Below are 17,867 nucleotides of genomic sequence, written 5' to 3' on the forward strand. Positions count from 1 at the left end.
CAGCCTCAATCACGAGATCCTTATTCGGAAGCTTTGTTTGTATGGAATTCGTGGAAAACCGCTAGAATTACTCAAATCATATCTCAAACATCGACGTCAGTACGTTTCTATCAATAAACATAATTCGTCCCTCTTACCTTTTATATGCGGTGTGCCTCAAGGAAGCATTCTTGGGCCATTTTTGTTTAACGTTTTTATGAATGATATCGTAACCATAAACAGTGAGGTTCAATTCCTTATGTACGCGGATAATTGCACATTGTGTGTCTCAGGTCCTGATGCGAACAGACTTGTGCAAAAATGTAATAAAATTATGGGAAGTTTGTCCGATTGGACGCAGGTAAATAAGCTTAAAGTAAATTCAAAGAAAACGAAAGTTGTAATATTTCGCGCAAAAAGTCAACCGCTTAACATTAATCATGCTATTTATTTTCAGAGCCAGCGCACTGAATTGGTTGAAGAGTTAAAAATTTTTCGAGTATATTTTTCTTCTAATTTACGTTGGCATGTGCATATCAAACATCTCTGCGGCAAAGTCTCTACGGTTACCGGTGCTATGGCATGTCGCCGCGCATTTCCACCTACGAGATCAAAACTTCAAATATAATATGGTCTCTTCTTATCGTATGTAAATTACTCTTATTTTGTCTCGGCTACAACATCTAAATCTAACTTGCAAAAGCTGCTAATACTTCAAACGAAGATTGCTCGGTATATATGGCTTTAACCAACATATAATTTATTTCTCAAATACAGACTAAACCGCGTAGGTAAATTATACGAACATAGATCACTAGAAACAACTTACTTTTCATCCGAATATGTAAAGAATTATTTGACATCCCTTGCTCAGCTAGAACTCTGCACAAACACAAAACATACTACACGAAAGCCCGAGGTATGGAAGGTACCATGGTTTCGAAACAGTTACAGCCTACAGTCCTTAACGCATAATATCCCAGCTATACAAAACATATATAGGCGCACAGCTACGCTAAATTAAAAAAAATGTTTGCGTGATTACTTTCTTTCTTTATAATGACAGTTCAGTTTTTTGCATTCAAGTGTGAAATGCCATTTTGTGTATGTGCGATGTGTAATGTTGGTTGTGTATGAAGCCTTTCATGAAAGTGTTGTTTATAAAGCCATCTGTGTATATGTCATGTGACTGCTACTGCCATGTAAGGGACGCTGGGCCTCCGTCAAGCTGCTGCGACAGCTTTTTGCCCACGTGTCCCTACAGTTCCCTTTGTTTCTGTTAAATAAAATTGATTCATTGTTTGATTTTCGTTCCGGTTCCTCCTCTGAAGGAAATAAACTTGAGCTTGAATTGTGGCCACTGCTGCCGTCATTCACAAAAGGAAGTCCCCAGCATTAATTAATGATTCACTTCACTTTATAAGTTTTATTTTCGAACTGCACAAGTATTACATACCTGTGTTCCATGACAATGTTTCATTAACGTGTGGCACACTATGTTTAAGCGGTGTTGAGGTGCTTGCAATCGCCGCGACTACAAACAATTAAGACAATAATGGCCAGTAGACCCTATACTTATTTTATTGTGATAGCGATTATACGGGCACTCCCGCCGATTTCCGCCGTCGTTGTAGCGTCGCCGTGATGTTCCGTAGTCCAAGTGCGATAACACGGCGACCGTGCCCCGTATGCTGTAGGTATGAGGCACAGCTTCCGAGGGTGAGCCGAGAAGGATGGTGGCTTGATGCGGTGGCGTCTTCTCGCGCGCGCAGGGGAGGAGAGCGTAGAAGGTGCGCGCCGTCTTGGCAAGCGCGCGGGTAAGGGGAGGAGGCAGGTTAGTGCTGCCGCACGCGCTCTATCTTCGAGGTAATCTGGGGTGGGCTCGAAAGCTAGGCGGCCCATAGATAGATGATGGCTTCGCATGCGCCGTATTGTCCTTATACCTTGTATACACTTCTGGTTCTCTTCTCTATAACTCTAATTTTGGCTTTCCGAAATGTACATTGTCCAAGGGGGAGGGGGGGTATTCTGTAAGAGTCCACCTAGTGGACTGTCCACTTCGGCTGTCGCCATTGGCTCCCACTTCACGAGCGCAGAGGAGACTGGCTGGCACCTTCGCGCTCGTGAAGCGGGAACCAATGGCGACAGCCGCAACGGACAGTCCACTAGGTGGACTCTTACAGAATACCCCCTAACCCCCTGGTTTTACTGGAACTATAGTGTCGCGTTGTAGTGACGGTGAACAACCGCAGCGTTATACGTTGGTTTATGCGTCCTTCTTCGTGACCTTGTTGAGGTGACGATAATCGACGAAGGAACTCAAGACTTCCATCCTTTTTCTTCACAAAGACAACAGGAGACGCCCACGGGCTTTCCGATGGCTGGATGATATCGTCGACTTGTTGCCTTGTAGCTTGTCGTACCCAAGCACCTCCACCAAACGTCACGTTGTAGTGACGGGGAACCACCACAATGGCACCACTCAAATCACGAAACTAACTGCTTATTGGGCGAACCTGTGCCCTGAAAAACAAGTGACACTCAGTACAATGATAGCGGCGAGCAAACTCGTCGATCATCGAAATCAGATCGCCGGGTCAGACGCGTCGGCTATTTATACTTCACTCATGGAACGTTCTAGCGTAATCGCTGGTGCTCGCACAAGTTCTATAATCTACAACACTAATCGCGTCGCGCATGCAATATGATTACAAAATGTTCGGTGTCAGCATAGGAAGCAGATATAATAGGATACAACAATCGAGAATGTTCTTACAAAGGTTCTGATACATGCAGGAGTGTCTTGCGCCGAGAGCGGACGTTAAACGGTAACCGGAAAAAGATAAACTAGTACACGTGTCAGTCAGAGCACAGAAAGCCCAGAACCAATACCTGCCGCACTCATTTGGCGGACTTTCCTTGGAATTACGATGGGCGCCGGAGATCGGGCGTAATGGGTATATAGGTAGAGCGTTCCAGAATACAGTAGCATAGGTACCATGTCCACTTCATGGTGGGAGCATCCGTATAGTTTGGCCTCAGCTGACGTTATCTATTGAAGTCACTGGAAATTTCGTAATGTACGTAAATTGCATGATTTTTTCCAGAACGAGGCCTGTTACATCATCATCATCATCATCATCATCATCATCAGCGACATGCTTGTTGTCATAATCATTACTACAGTTAAGTTCACTATGGTTCCAAGGCACCAGCTAGGAATCTCCTGGTGCGCTTATTGCGGGCGAGCGAATCCAACTGATACCCTGAAATTTAGTCAAAACAAAAGTGTGCTACTCTCGACTGCGTTTCTCATCCCTTGACATCAATTCCGCCACTCACGTAGACCACCTGTTGTTGCCTGACCGACGGTCACCTTCGCCGGTCATATTCGCCGGTCATATTCACCTGTAATCATTGCCAACCTTGCATTTTAAATACTTCTTGTGTAGTATAAGTAAACAACGCACAAGATATATTGTTCTCCCACCCGGAAACCCTATATGACTGGTATTTCTACATTTCTCTTGGGAAGGAAAAAAAAATGAAACAATTGTTACAGTAATTTGTATCTTTGTTGTCATTGATGTACATAGGCTGCAGCGTGGATTGTTCTGATCCTTTTTCCAATTACTTCTTGCAACATACTCTTTCTCTCCTCCTCCTCCTCCTCCTCTAGCTTTTATACATTTCCTGCCTAGTTGGCCTCACCTCAGACTTTAATTTCGGACCTTGTAATTATTTATGTAGTAGTTTATGCGCTGCCGCATGTGCTATTCTGTCCCTCTTGGCATTTTTCGCCAGGACAAAACTAGTCTCACTCATTAGAAATACAGCCTACTTATTTTGAAATTTTTTTCTGATTCGCTGGTAAGTAATTTTTCGCTGTTATGAGCGAAGGCGTTGCGAATTCGCAAAGCTGTAGAAGTGTCTGTGCATCCCTCATGCGGAAGAATGACATTTGGAGTAACGCGAACAACGCAAGGCTGAGTCGTAATAGCGGTTTGGCTACGCGTACCTTGCCTACATATAAATTAAATAACAGTCTCTCATCTCTTCTCGTTCAGGTTTGCAGTGAAGCCCCGAAGACAGATTCCTGCGAAGGATGGCGGTGGTGTGCAGGGTCGCGATCGCCGGTAACTTGCCCTTTTCTGCTGAGTTGGAAGTGCCAAAAACCGAATACTACTCGGTGGGCAAGATATCACAAATGGGTACACACTTGTAGAAACTAAATTCTCTTGCCCGACGTGTATACGAGCTCGTAGCTTTAGCATTACACGAGAAGCCTCGCGTAAGGTTGTGAACCTCGACGCTTCGGCAAACACGCTAATCTATTGCGATAGCACTCGATGTGCGTTTGCTTCGTTGCCCCTGGCGCCGTCATTGGCATTGTCGTGCTGTCATGGTATCGACCCGTGTGCGCGACACACGCGTGCGGTGTTAGAATGTCTCCAGAGACGTGCAGCGCATTTGGCTGTAAAAGCGACGAAGCCGAGGGGACCCACAATCACGTTGAGCTCAATCATCTCTGCGGGAGCCAGCGCACACACTCAGGAACATTACACCCTCGAGGATGGATTGGATGTCGAAACACTTTGGTGACAGCGGAGCTGTTTAAGCCGGCCGTAATTTGTGCCGCGAGCCACAAACCTCACCGAGCTATGACGTCACTTTGTTGCCTAGCAATCCCATACCAGCTGTGCGATAGCTTCGCAAGACTCCTCGCCTAGACACTCCGCGAAGCGCGTCGGCTCTGCTTGCTATAAACGTTCCGTGTAGCAGGTGTGAAGGCGGGTTTGCTAGTGTGCGTGCGGGGCGGTAGTATACTACCGCCCGCCCGCACGCTCGGTCTCCCCATGGCTGCTATAGCAGCCATGGGGAGACCGAGGAAGAACCACACTCCCGAGGAAGAGGCCGCTTTCCGGGAATCCCGCCGCTTGGCCAGACAAGAATACAATCGCCGGCGTCGAGCTGACCCTGTACAGAGAGCGGAGAAAACCTGAGGCAAGCGATGGCGCAGAGTCGAAGCTGCGCCTCGCTACAGTGCCTAGAATATACGTATATTCTAGGCACTGTAGCCTCGCTTCTCCTAGCTCCGGCAACGCTGCTCCGCCGCCGCGCCAGCGATGGCGTCACTGCGCGTTGCATAGCGCAGCTAGCAACACCGACACCGCGTTGCAATGCCGACATCGCGTTCCACCGCGTTGAAATGCCGACACCGCGTTCCAGCAGACCCGCTCCGTCAATGCGGTCGCCTAGCAATCACTTACGCAGCTTCGCCCAGCCATGTCATTGCTTCGCGCCGCAATTCTTGCTTTGCTTAGTCATGACAACACTTTGCGACACACACACACCTCTCGTACACACACCCACCTCTCATAGACTTCGCACTGAGTAAATGTAACATGGGATTGGCCGAAGAAGTACAAGACGAAGAAGTACAAGAAGAAGCCACTCAGCTGGAAGCTCGTCGTGCCGCCAGCCGAGAACGATTGAATGCGGCGATTGCGTGCTAATCTGGAGTATCGCGCCGAAGCCGCTGCTGCTGAACACGCCAAGGCTAGTAAAACCTGGAAGCTAGGTTGATCACCCGCTCCGCTGTTTACTCCAGCAAGCTTGCACCACTAGTGCAAGCTGCCCACTTTTTTGCACCCTTACTTTCTCTGAAAGTTTCGAAAATGGGTGAATCCGTTAGCTGAACACTTTTAGCACACCCTTTCAGCAATTTCAGAGCGCTAAAATGCTGTTTTTCTTATTAAGACGCATGCATAGAGTTTCTCACTATATTACCTAGAGGGAAAACTGGCGCTGCTGCGCTGTGGTATTCATGGGAATGCCGGTATATTGTGACTTCGGATTGGCATCGTTCTCGGATAGCCAAGAAAGCCTTGAAGACGCGCTTGGCTAGCACCGTTCCGTCTGTCACAATGATTCATTTCCTGCTAAAACAAAACGTAAAAAGCTGCTTTAGCTTTATTATTACACAAAAACATGTTTTCTTTAATTTTGAGGACTTACTATTGGATGCACAATTATATGAAACGTAAAAAGTATCAGCTGGCCGCTAAAGTTGGAGGGCAGACGACAAGATTATCGCTCGCTTTGGAACAACTTGTCGTCTGTTCTTGCTTTTCTTCGGTTGATTCTGCATTATAGGTGAGTAAACTTTATTGATATGTGTAATATAGGTGAATGAAAGCCTTTTATGTAGATTTTACTTTAATAACGCATTATTTGTGTAGCCATATCCACGTTTTAGACGAAGCCTCGTTCAACACCAGCCAACACAAGCCTCGCAGACACATATCCCGTCATTCCCATGAGGGCACGGCGCCCTTTAAGAAACTCGCATAGACGGTGGCGCCAGTTTACCCTCTAGGTGTTATAGTGAGAAACTCTATGGACGCATGATAAGACGCTTGCTGGCTACCTTACGGAAAAAAAAATCATTTTTTTAAAGCGATGCTTTATATGGCTAGGCGAAATTAATAAGCGTCTGTCCGTCGCCCGTCCACACAAAACTATCATCATCAGCATTGGCTCGAGAGTCGTCTTCTTCCGGAGCTGGTTCGTTGGCACCCCTCGGGTAGCGTTCGTGCCACTGCTCCAACGTTCATCATCGTCTTCTTCTTTGCACAGCTGGCTCCGTTGCCGCTCATTATTCCAGCATAGAATTTCACTTCTCTTCTGTCGTCGCAATGGGGAGGCCGCGTTTACCGGGTTATGAGCCATTCATTGTCTTACGTGGCGGACAGATTTAATTTTCAAACAATTTAATTTCGGAGAATCGCAAGCGGCAATGGCGGGCGAACGCTGCTAACCACGCCGCCGAGCAAAGCATTGAACGCAAACGACAACGGCGGACTGCGCTCACATACATACCATCAATGACGTCGTTCTCTCCGTCACCGCCGAACGTGCGTGTAACCTCATTAAGAAACACAAAGAAGTAACCAATATTTGAGAAATACTTTAATGATCCGTCGGGATTAACCCAGTCATAAACACCGGGGCCGCACTTTTCAGCTTCGCTGGTTAACCAACCATCAGTGCGGAGTGCTTGTGTGGTGTAATATTTGTTGTTTTAAAATGCACAACGTACCAGAAGAGTTGTAGGATTAGCCATATAGGTAATCACAGCATGTACGTTTTTTAGACAGGCACTGAAAATCAGTGTTGCCAGACCGCTGCTGCCGAAGGTTCTCCTAAAACAGCATTTAAATTCTGCTAGAATGCGCAAAATTTTCTCATGAATCTACTAAAAATAACCGGAAAGCTTCTCGTGCGAAATCTCCGATAATCTCCGCCAATAACTAAAAGCGTGACCCTGGTTGTAAACACGTCGAAATGTACACCCCAAGAAAACTTCCCTGAAATATGGTAACAGTTCTCACGCGAAGTTGTTATCGCCCACCTGACGCCCATGACCAACATGTGATTCTGTGCAGTTGTCTGGACCCGTACGTATTTACAAAAAGCTCTGATCGCTAAAATTGTTCGTAACAGAAACTTTCACCCGATACTGAAGCTGGATATACACGTATTATTAGCGAACACGTCCGGCCAGTGGCAATTAAAGCACGCTTATGAATAGAAAGCTTTGTGAATTCGGCCGCTGCTTCTTTCTCTCTCTTCACTAACCCAGTTTTCATGAATCACAGCGGGCCTACAAGGGCACGCCGTCAAAACGAGAAAAGGCCGTTGTCACACGGAAGCGACGAACGCTGAAGGTCCGTAAGTGATGAGAAATAACTTACCGCAAACAAGCAAACAGGCAGATTGGCAGTGAGGCCTGAAAAGAAGTTTCGGTCCGGTAACCGACCCAGCCGGCACACCTCCTTTCCTTTGACGAAAACGATCCTGGAAACTTACCACCGCCGGCTGCCTTGCATTAAGTACCCCTACATATACGGTGACTCTGGATTCCCGCGGCTCTCAAAGCGTTTCTTATCACGCATCGCCGCCCGTTCGTGTGGTGTATGTGGAGGTGGGTTGGAAACCAAAGCCAGGTGGTCCCTGCGTCCGAGACGGCTTACCGAAATTGAAGCTCATTCGGTGGACACGTTCCTCTCCGGTGACGCGGCGTGCCCGATAGTGGTGGTGCGGAGGTGAAACGCGCATTCCCGAGGAAGGCCCGGCACCTCGCGAGGTGCCGTCGTCCTCTACGTGCTCTCATGAAAATGGAAGCGCACGGACTGTTGCCTGTGCACCGGGACGAAGCGTGTACAATGCACGAGCCCGGGAGCATCGGGACGCGCCCGATAACCGCCTCCAGCGGAGCGCTGCGAGCAGCGCGAGCACGGATGCGAGAGTTGATCCGCGACGGTTGAGCCCTACAGACCTGGCCTTGCGTTACGCGGTTCTACATGTGCCTCGGTGAAGTACACACGCGGCTGCACCGGCGCCAGAATCGTCAAGTGTTCCCTGCCGAGAGCGTGTGCGCGAGCGTGCGCGCTGTTTCTGAATGGCACGACCTCGGGGCAGAGCCGTGTTCTGGCTGGCGATGCTCCTGGAAGCGACGGCTGTCTGTGCCATGGTCATGCCTGGACTTTGCCCGACGCTAAAAGAGAAGGACGAGTTTGATCTTCACAGGGTAAGAAACAGCTTTCATTTTGCTTGGCGAATTCAGTCGATATTGCTCCGAAGGTTTGGGCCAACTTATCGATTAGCAGAGCAGTTTTTGGTTAGCGATGCTGTGTGCTTTTTAAACTAACGAATGACAGATCATTTACAGATCATTTTATTTGCAAACAAAAACTAGCAAAGACAGTTGGCAAACGTAATCAAATTCGCAAATGCCACACATGAGCAATCCAATTTCGATCGTCTGTTTCGATTAGCCTTCCAGAAAATTAGTTGGCTTGCTTCAGCGTAGAGCCTTTAGTAAGTGCTGTGTGGCTAACCTTATAGTAGATAAATCAATATGATCGCAGTTGTGAGATAGAATCTATAGACCATTTAGAAAATTACCATAATTGTTTGGCACTGTTACTTACCGCATCTTCTTGTTCACAACTTCACATATCAGGTAAGCACAATGACTATTTGATAGTTCAGTGTTTTAGACAATAATAAATGTTAGAAATGGTTCACAATCCTATGTTGGATATTTCCGGTTGTTACGGAATTGTCGCATATATAGTTGACTCTTGGGTAGCAACAACAAGACGTGCGTCCACTTTTTGTAAGTGGGTTCGTTTTAAGAGCTAAGTATATAGCTTAAATGGGGTGCCTAATTTTTTCAGTGTCTCAGTGTTCGGTAGCACTTCCTTTCAAGCTTTGTAACATGTATATGTGCTTTCACTCACTGTTTATTAAACGCACGGTTACGTCGCTGCAGTTTATGGGTACCTGGTTCGAAGTTCTCAGGACACCGTTCATCATCGAATACATGGTTAAATGCGTGAGATTTCATTGCTTGGACAAAGGCGAAGAAAACAGCGTGGGCCTCAAAGTGCTCGGTGAGAGGTCGCCGTAAGTTATTTAATTTTTTTACGATCTTTATCTGCCAGAGCAGAGAACGTGATTTAGCCGAGGGAAGAGCCTGATACATGTGGCACGTGTTTTTTGTTACAGTGTTGCCGCAGTGTTTACCAGCGGCGACAGGTAAGCGAAGAAAAGATAAAAAAATTCCTCAGCATGTTTTCAGCAGATCTAGTTATAATACTCCCGAAAAATGTTACAAGTATTTGGCAATGTAATAAGGTCCTTTTAAGAGCGTACTTCCACGTCAAGTTCTGCTAAAGCAGAAGGAAAGAACATAAAGTGAAGTGGAAGTGGTGGCATCCCCCCCCCCCCCCAAAAAAAAAAAAAAAAGTTAGTCCCATTGCAGACAATTTCGTTGACGACTTACAAGAACTTTTCGCTTTCTGCTCAACTGATTTCTCTTTTTCTTCAACCTTACATATAAAATTTCGCCTCTTCTTTTCAATTCAGACATGTGCAATACTAGCTTCTTGGATAGTGTACGTCGGCGTTAATAAAATATTTTCCGAAATATTGAGAAATTATGCATGCTGAAATTTTTAAATGAACATTCGTGGTATTTTATTAATCTGTCAGAAAATACATAATATTAATAATAAAACGAAATGCTATGTTTATGTTCGAAGTAGCCTTGTAAGTAAGCGGGTACAGCAAGCATGCATGTGCGTGTCTTCAATGAGTGTCTCTTTATATTCGAAGTGGTTCGGACTCTATGATGGCTGTCACCGACAAAATTTCCCCAATTATGTATTTTTTTTGCACGACACGTTGCGCCCAATGCTCATTGCCTCAACATAATATCGCTCAATCGAACTGACTCTTTATTCTATGTGCGTGTTCACAGAGCGGACAGCCTGTCAATTGACGGAGAAATTCTTACGAGAGACGCCAACAGTCCGTATGGAATAAGGCTGAAAGGAGGTGAGTATTCAAGGAAAGGAGAGCTTTCGCGAAACTGTGACAAAAAAGCATTTGGCCTCTTGTGCATACAAACGGGGGCGTGCATCGGAAAGAAGAAGTTGTAAACCTAAGCTAACGGGGTAATCAAGCAAAGTTTTGAGCCTGCTACGGATCCTTCTACAGACTGTTAGCATCCAGTTGTGTATTTCCGCTAGCCAACCCCCTCTCCCGAAATTTACCTGATTAGAAAACATTTAGTGCTACTTATTAACGTGTCAGTTTGACGGCGGTCTTCATTTCTCCCTTTGATTTGTTGTCATAAGTATTCTATACGACTACAGCAGCACAACGTGATGGGTGGTATGAAAGATGTGATTCACACGGAAGCAAAGTAAAATAACCACTTCTGATTTCTCACGCAGCCTCCTTCCAGTATGCTTCTCCCATGATAGTCTTGGACACAGACTACGACAGTTACGCCGTGCTGTGGGCTTGCGAGAACAACATCATCAGCGGAATTGTTCGCAGAGGTACTCATACAATGCCCGTGACATGCTTTTTGCGAAAAAAAGAACCGAAGACACTGTTCTGAGGTCTAGCTATAAATGGAATGTTTGCTTACATACTCAGTGAACTCCCACGAAAAAGCTCCATGAAAACTCATTATCTTAAATGACCTTTGACACTACATCATACGTTACAGTCGTGGTTACCACATGACGTGGTTAGCATGCCTAAGTTTGACTTTGGAATATGTCCTCGCTGCTGGTTTGGTATGCCATAGCTCGCACAAGAACTCTTGTGTCATAAATAGTCAATTATATAAGCATGATAGCATCGACTGTTATGCGTTATCTTGAATATTTAAGGTTTACAGTGTCTGTCGCTGTAATGATGAGAAAACTCATCTGATGAAAATGACCCTTGTTCCCTGAAGTGACCTTCTGTCGCAATTAGTAATTTAGTGAGCTTGTACTTGAGGAGTAAAACAAGCTGCACTTCATGTTGGCTGGTCACTGTTCAGCATCTTCTGAAGGTGAAGTGTGCCCACAACGTGCGACGTTGTTACGAAATTTAACACTTTCCTTGAAAGCTGCTAGTACCTCATAACGAATCGTTTGTGATAGAAATTACCACTTTAAAGCGAAATAGCATGGTGTGTTGATGGCGTGTTGATTATTTCTTAACTACATCAACAAACGAAGACAGCAGTGTCCTGCTTTTGATTTGCAAGTGATAGCTAGTTGCCATTGGCTTCCAATTTTGATTCATGTAAGTTTTCACCCTGGCAACGATGAAGCAGTGTAGATAGAACGTTGAGCAAACGGATGCATTTTCTAATTTGAGAAACCTACATAAACGCTGCTTCACTTGAGTCACATATTTTTATGTTTGAATTCTTGCCTTTCAGAAAATATATGGGTTCTCTCAAGGGCACCGACATTAAATACAACGATGCAAAACTTGATCATGGACCACTTGAAGAAGCAAACCTACAGCACGTACTTTCTCATGCCAACGGAACAAAAAACATGCAAGGGCCATCCTGTACAAAAAGATGCAGCTGCAAAAGGCTCAAACGGAAAATAAAACACGGTTTTCATAAAAGTTACAGGTGGATATTATTGCAATTAACGCATGTATTTCCTTAAACGAGTGCATAAAACTGAGTTATAAAGCATGCTTAATGAACAGGGGACCTTGAGGTAATGTTAACCGTCCTGTGCTAAGGGTATGTTTGATGGACATATTTAGCGTATGAGCACAAAACTGGATAACCACAAAGAACACAAATGACTGCATGCACAGACACGCCATACAGAAAAGCACAAAACGTAAGGCATACACACGCTCAACACATCGTGCATACAAGTGACACAAAACGGGTGAACTTTATTTTTCAATATGAGCTTAATGAACAAATGAGAACTTAGGAGCTACACAACACAAATACATCAGAGTCGACGGCTGTGCCCGGGAAACGCACGTACGTGCAAGGGCAAACAATAAAAGCACACATTGACTAGCACACCATACCTACAGAAACAAGCCTCACGGCAAACTTCCGTGATCTTTAACGTCACTGATTTGCTACGCATGAGTCATAGAAGTGGGTACACGTTATTCAAGTATTTACATTTCAACAAAGTGACCATCCTCAATGATGACGAAGAAAAAGAAGTGAAGAACACATCACGATTTAATTCAAGTAAAGATTGGGCTCTGACTAGTGCTGCATCGGAGGTGAACGGAAATCGCGCGCGCTCGTAGAATGGTTTCGAGGAACTCTCATTCAGGGTTAACGCGTGTTTGTTTGAATTCATTTCAAATTTACTTTCGTGTTTAATGACTAAGCAGTACTTACGCTTGACAAAAGTTACAAAAAGAAAACAAAGACGTTCTCCACCAGATTTCATCACAATTGGTGCATAGAATGCTTACGTAGGTAGGTTAACTACAGAAGGTGGCCAGTACTCAAGAAAATGTTGTATTCTTGATTAATCCATGGGGCACACAAAAAAAAAGCTTGCGGCAAAAGATCGGCTGTTAAGAGCAGCCTACACGTTATGAGGGTTAGAATCCACGGTGAAGCCTATTTGGAACCAGCTTAATTTCCTCCTGAAGAATACCGCAGGAAAGAGGTAGAGAAAATATATTTGTTTTGATCTCCTATTTGCCTATAGCTCTCGGAAGGAGGGTAGTCAAGCTCCCTTAGCGTACCAAATGTTCAGGTCGCTTCGCCTCTTACATAACGCGCCTCCCACACGGAGGACATTTGTCTGCTTCTTTGAATTATCTGCAGCAGTAATGGCCAATGACTGTGTTTGGCGAATTATCAACCGCACCCATCCTTAGCCCGTACGCACGCCCATTTATTCTCTCTATTCACTAGTGCTGGTTCTTGTTGCCAGAAAAAAAATAGAATGAGCTTTTTCTTCTTTATATTGTTAGTGATCGATAGTTATGACAGAAAGTGACGAAAGGGAAATTATTTTTGGACCTAGGCACATACATCAGTTTCTTTGGAATTGTCTTTCCTAGTAGGCTGGGAGTGCCCCCCCCCCCCCCCAAAAAAAAAAAAAAAAAAAAAAAAAAAAAACATTGTCAGAACATGCACGAGCGTTATGTCAACAAAGATCTGAGAAAGATATCTACTTACGCGAAAATTGTAGCCCAGTGCTCGCTGGCTGCAAAACTATGATAGAAATAAATAAAACAACTTGACTTCATTTGATTTAAGCCTGTATCGACTCATTACATTTTAGGAACGCAGTGAAGAGAAACGATGGCTTAAGCCACCTCGTCCCACACCCTGAATATGCATCGGGGTCACTGTACTTACAACGCCGGCCACATTCCTAGTTTGTTTTGTCACACACGGTAGGCATATTTTGTGGTTGACTATTACTCGACAGAAAAGGTACTGCAGACACTGAGCCAACATCACACACATAGGCGTAGTAGGTGTTTTTGCTCCGTTTAACCAGGGAAGTTTTTGAATTTTAACATAGCAGTTGCACGGTGAATGCTCCTCTGAGGGCGTTTCAACTATGTTCTGTAGTATTCAAGTTCATTTTGGCCGTTCGAAAGAACTTTTCATGTCCTAAAATGCCAGCACTCGGGAACTTTTCAGTGAAAAATTTTATTGTAGAATACTCGGGAGAAAATTCAAGTGCAATTTAGCAGAGCTGACCTGCAGCAGTGCAGCAAACCAACTAGCCGTGTGATGATAGCATATAAAACTTCGTTTAGGTTATTGTGAACAAACTTGTTATTGTAACCTTTACCGTTTCTATGCGCAACTGTCCTCTTTAAAATTAAGGCATTCAAGATTTCTTATCCGCGTTAGCACTGCATTTTCCGCTTACTATAGAACTTATACCATGCGGTAAACAGTTTCGCTCTTTAGTTCATAAAAATCTGTTTCAGACAGGTTTGTATGCGAACGATTTATCGCACAAAGGTGTGCTTGGTATTTCCTATATGTACAACAGACACGTAGGGCTCGTAAGATATGTCCGAACGATGACCAGAATTTTGCGCTCATACGAAGGCTGCACACTGTGTAGTTGACCTGCAAAATTTTGGCGTTCAATCTTGTAGATAAGAGGGTATTGTGACGTGTAAAAACAAATTAATAAGGGAAACACCAAAACCTTTTTTAACCATTTGCACCGTTATCTAACACAGAGAGCATCGCTGTTATGCCTGTGTGTTGGTATTGTGCTTGTAATGTGTGACAGCCTGTTTATACAACGGGTGTTGCTATATAATAAAGGGACAATCAAATTACATACAAATCATAGGTGGATGTAACAAGCCGGGATATGCCTCCGCAATTCTTCACCTACTGTTTTGCTTCTTAGGGAAGTGTTGAATAGTGTAACGGTAGCCTAAATGATGTAAATGATTCAAGTGAATCGAACGTAGCGAAAGGTCGATTAAGCAAAGCTTTACGAAACAAAAATTCTTGGACACATTTGTTTTCCCTGACTAACCTTGCGAGATCGCTGGTTTATAGGCGCTTCAAGATGTGAATGACTGCTACTTCCACCTACACAGTCAACGACAGAAATCATTAGCAAAAAGGAATGAGCACTGCACATGCCCTACGTTATGTGCATGATGTTGGCTGAGTAGTCGTCGGCTGACATCATTGTTATAAATCACCATAAAAATGTTGCCAGGAAATCTTAGCTCTTATTTGCGCGAGCCTTGCATCACACGTGGACTCAGTTATCTGTTCATCTAGGCCCACAAATGAAAATGTTTGAATTGGTAATTTTCAAGTCCATATAAAGACTGTATTCTTTTACACAAACAGAGATGTTAGCAACGAAACACCATGCTTTGAGATAGCTCGGACAGTATTTGTTTAGGCGCCTTTTAACTCGTCGATTGAGCGTAAAATATTTGCCACCGAATTATGTTATCAATGGCTGTTTAGTGACCTGACATCTTTGCACTCGCTGTTGCTATCCGCATTCTGCAACGTTGCATGTTAGGGCCGACTTGAGTTCAACCCGCGTGGCCTTCCGCACATGCCGTGTAAACCGAAATTTTAGCACCTGTCTGCGACATGTGCAGTTTATCGCACGTGCACGCACGTGCGGAAGGCCGTGCAAAGTCCGCTGTTAACGGCGTCCAATTAGGTTTTCTTTAAGGCCAAAAATTCATGCCCATTTAGGTCTCATTCCTGAACGTGTTGACAGCCTGATTCGTCAAGGGCATGCCGTAAAAACCTACTCACACTACTCCCTGCACTTTTTACTACACGTAAGCTGCCACTTTAGTCGACAACAAGCCAACCAGTAGACAAAGCAGTGCATATTTTGTGGCAATGCAATGCTATGCAGCTAGCCTTATATTGGTTGCGTAATCAATGTGCTAACGCAAGTTTGAGTTACGTGTGAACTTAGCGTGCGTGATTAGCGTGCGTGCTCACCATGAAAGAAGCAACGTTCATGGTGAGCTCCATTATGGTCATGCCAATGCTTCGCAGTGAATACTGCATTCCGAAACGTTGTGATGTAAGATTCGCGCAAGCTTTCTGCGAAAATTCCGTGTGTAAGCAAAATGGGTCACATAAATGTTGCAGCCGCGATGCCAGTCAACGCCGCAGGAACAGCTGCCCCAGGTGCACTCGGGTTTCGCGCGCTGTGCGTCACACAACGATGCTTCTGGCCCATCGGAACTTAGAGAGGGCGGGATGGCCGCGTTGCTCCCCTCCGTCGAAGCGGACTCTGCTTCGCAGCGGCCTGGCGTCACCCTGATTCAGCCGCAGGTTGTACCTGAAGCGGGTTCCGGGCAACCACTGGAGGGCCGTCCACGACGTAGCTTCAGTGTCGAACGACTGCGAGGGTTGTTCGGCATCGTTTGTTTGGATGCCCTTAGAGGAGGACGAGGAGTGGGAGGTAGAGTTCGATGATAAGGAGATTGGGTACCAAGTGGTCTTGGAAGACGAGGATCCGGAACCTGACGGTCGCGACGACATCTGCAGAACGGCATGAAAGCCACGACGCAGTTAGAACTCTACGGACGCGAGGCACCAATAATCGCATGCGCCGACCACCGTACCCAGAAATCGAAGCTTTGTCTTACGTGTTCGTGTAGGCCGTTGTCCGCTGCATGCGTAGAAGAATTGTGCGCTTTCTGAGTGCATAACGAATATATATATATATATATCAATTGCGAGTACCCATGAAATAGTGGGTCCCGATGGTTTCTATGATAAATGTCCCCAAATTACAGCCATTTGAGAGTGACTCAGGTCACAGCCCGATATTACAAATATATCCGGCGAGATACCGACCGACCCAGCTGCAGCCACGCTTTACACTCATGACAGGGTCAGGCAAATAAAACTAGAGTAACTCTAAATAAGACAGCTTTAAAAGGGAAGTGTATTGGTACTTAGTGACGTTTTTCACAGAAACTGATGAAGTCTGTGGGTACCTAATGGAGTGACTCAGGAAGCAACTCGAGGCCAAATGAAAAAAGGCTTTTCACATTTAGGAGCTTATTGTGAACGGCCGGCTCCTACGCTACCAGTTTGCTAGCTTAATGATTAGCTGACGCCTGTTCTTAAAGACATTTTTGTTTACAGCAGCTTTGGAACTATGAATCTCCAGCTTTTAGATATGAAGTAAGACAGCAGCACTGGCACGTTTTTACCATCACACGAATGAAAAGAATCCTCTATCAAGGTAGCAACCACAAGCTATGTCATATAGGCAGACTGCCAATGAGCAACGTTTCTCATTGCACAGGATGATCATAGTCTCTCTTTTTTTAGCTGAACTGCAAACAGAAGTGAGAGCACTGGTCACCTGCTATTTACAACTGGCCTTGTCAAGTAACAATCCTTTTAAGCTTGTCCGCATCACATGTTTAGAAACTGAACAATGGAAGATCAATTAAAGGCATAAAAACCAATTTGATGATAGCATGTGAATCTTTCGAAAGAATGTGTTCGAGACAAAGGTTAGTTTTGCCTCATTATGATTATAGCGTCGCGTACCGAGAGACTGACTGTTCGTTCGCTTCTTTTTGTAATTTTATAACAAGGCTAGGGCGTCCGTAGCAATGCTTGCAACAAGCATGCCTATTTTAACAAATCAGGCTGACAGCTCAGAAAGGTAGGATGATCAATGCTTTACACGTGTTTCAGTGTTAATGTCCTCATTCGTCATGAAATGGAGACTCGAGAAATTGGTTTTACGACTCATTCGCTATTGCCAACATACAAAACGACACAAGCTGAGGCAAACACTGTGCTTGTAAGGCGATATTATGTGAGCTGGAAGAAGCGAATGGGTACTTATTGAATGATTTTGATACAATGACCTTCTAGATGGGGCAGTTTGACCAGAGCCTGATGTCACATTATAATTCGAAGACATTTTACGGCTCAACTATCAGTATAATGTAGAGCATGAACATAAAAATATTCGGCAATCATTGCATATTTCATAAACACTTTCAATATGTTCACGCTTTTT

General features: G+C 44.8%; 2 protein-coding genes across 6 annotated transcripts in view; one reads left to right on the forward strand and one right to left on the reverse strand.

Moving 5' to 3' along the window:
- The first annotated feature begins 5,748 nt into the window (after nt 1-5,748).
- LOC119441925 (apolipoprotein D-like) lies at nt 5,749-12,115 on the forward strand. Its single transcript, XM_037706590.2, has 6 exons — nt 5,749-8,572; nt 9,320-9,453; nt 9,556-9,585; nt 10,310-10,386; nt 10,788-10,895; nt 11,777-12,115. The coding sequence occupies exons 1-6, from the start codon at nt 8,444-8,446 to the stop codon at nt 11,953-11,955; spliced, it is 657 nt and encodes a 218-aa protein (XP_037562518.1). The 5' UTR covers nt 5,749-8,443; the 3' UTR covers nt 11,956-12,115.
- A 123-nt stretch (nt 12,116-12,238) lies between these two features.
- Nucleotides 12,239-17,867, reverse strand: part of LOC119441924 (adhesion G protein-coupled receptor L4-like) — a 145,103-nt gene continuing 139,474 nt past the window's right edge. For 4 of the 5 annotated variants that reach the window (XM_049661740.1, XM_049661738.1, XM_049661739.1 and 1 more), the window contains one exon: nt 12,239-16,360. In XM_049661740.1, the coding sequence (XP_049517697.1) occupies nt 16,031-16,360 (330 nt within the window). In that variant the 3' untranslated portion in view covers nt 12,239-16,030. The remainder of the gene's footprint in view (nt 16,361-17,867) is intronic. The other variant, XM_037706588.2, reaches the window with a different exon arrangement.

This window comes from Dermacentor silvarum, chromosome 2 (assembly GCF_013339745.2).
Source record: "Dermacentor silvarum isolate Dsil-2018 chromosome 2, BIME_Dsil_1.4, whole genome shotgun sequence".
NCBI lineage: Eukaryota > Metazoa > Arthropoda > Arachnida > Ixodida > Ixodidae > Dermacentor > Dermacentor silvarum.

What these genes read in the sequence shown, in the direction of transcription:
- LOC119441925 (XM_037706590.2), top strand. Translation starts at nt 8,444, where the DNA reads ATGGCACGACCTCGGGGCAGAGCCGTGTTCTGGCTGGCGATGCTCCTG. An exon ending in ACGAGTTTGATCTTCACAGG is followed by an intron (nt 8,573 to 9,319) that starts GTAAGAAACAGC and finishes ACGTCGCTGCAG; the next exon opens with TTTATGGGTACCTGGTTCGA. An exon ending in GTGTTTACCAGCGGCGACAG is followed by an intron (nt 9,586 to 10,309) that starts GTAAGCGAAGAA and finishes GCGTGTTCACAG; the next exon opens with AGCGGACAGCCTGTCAATTG.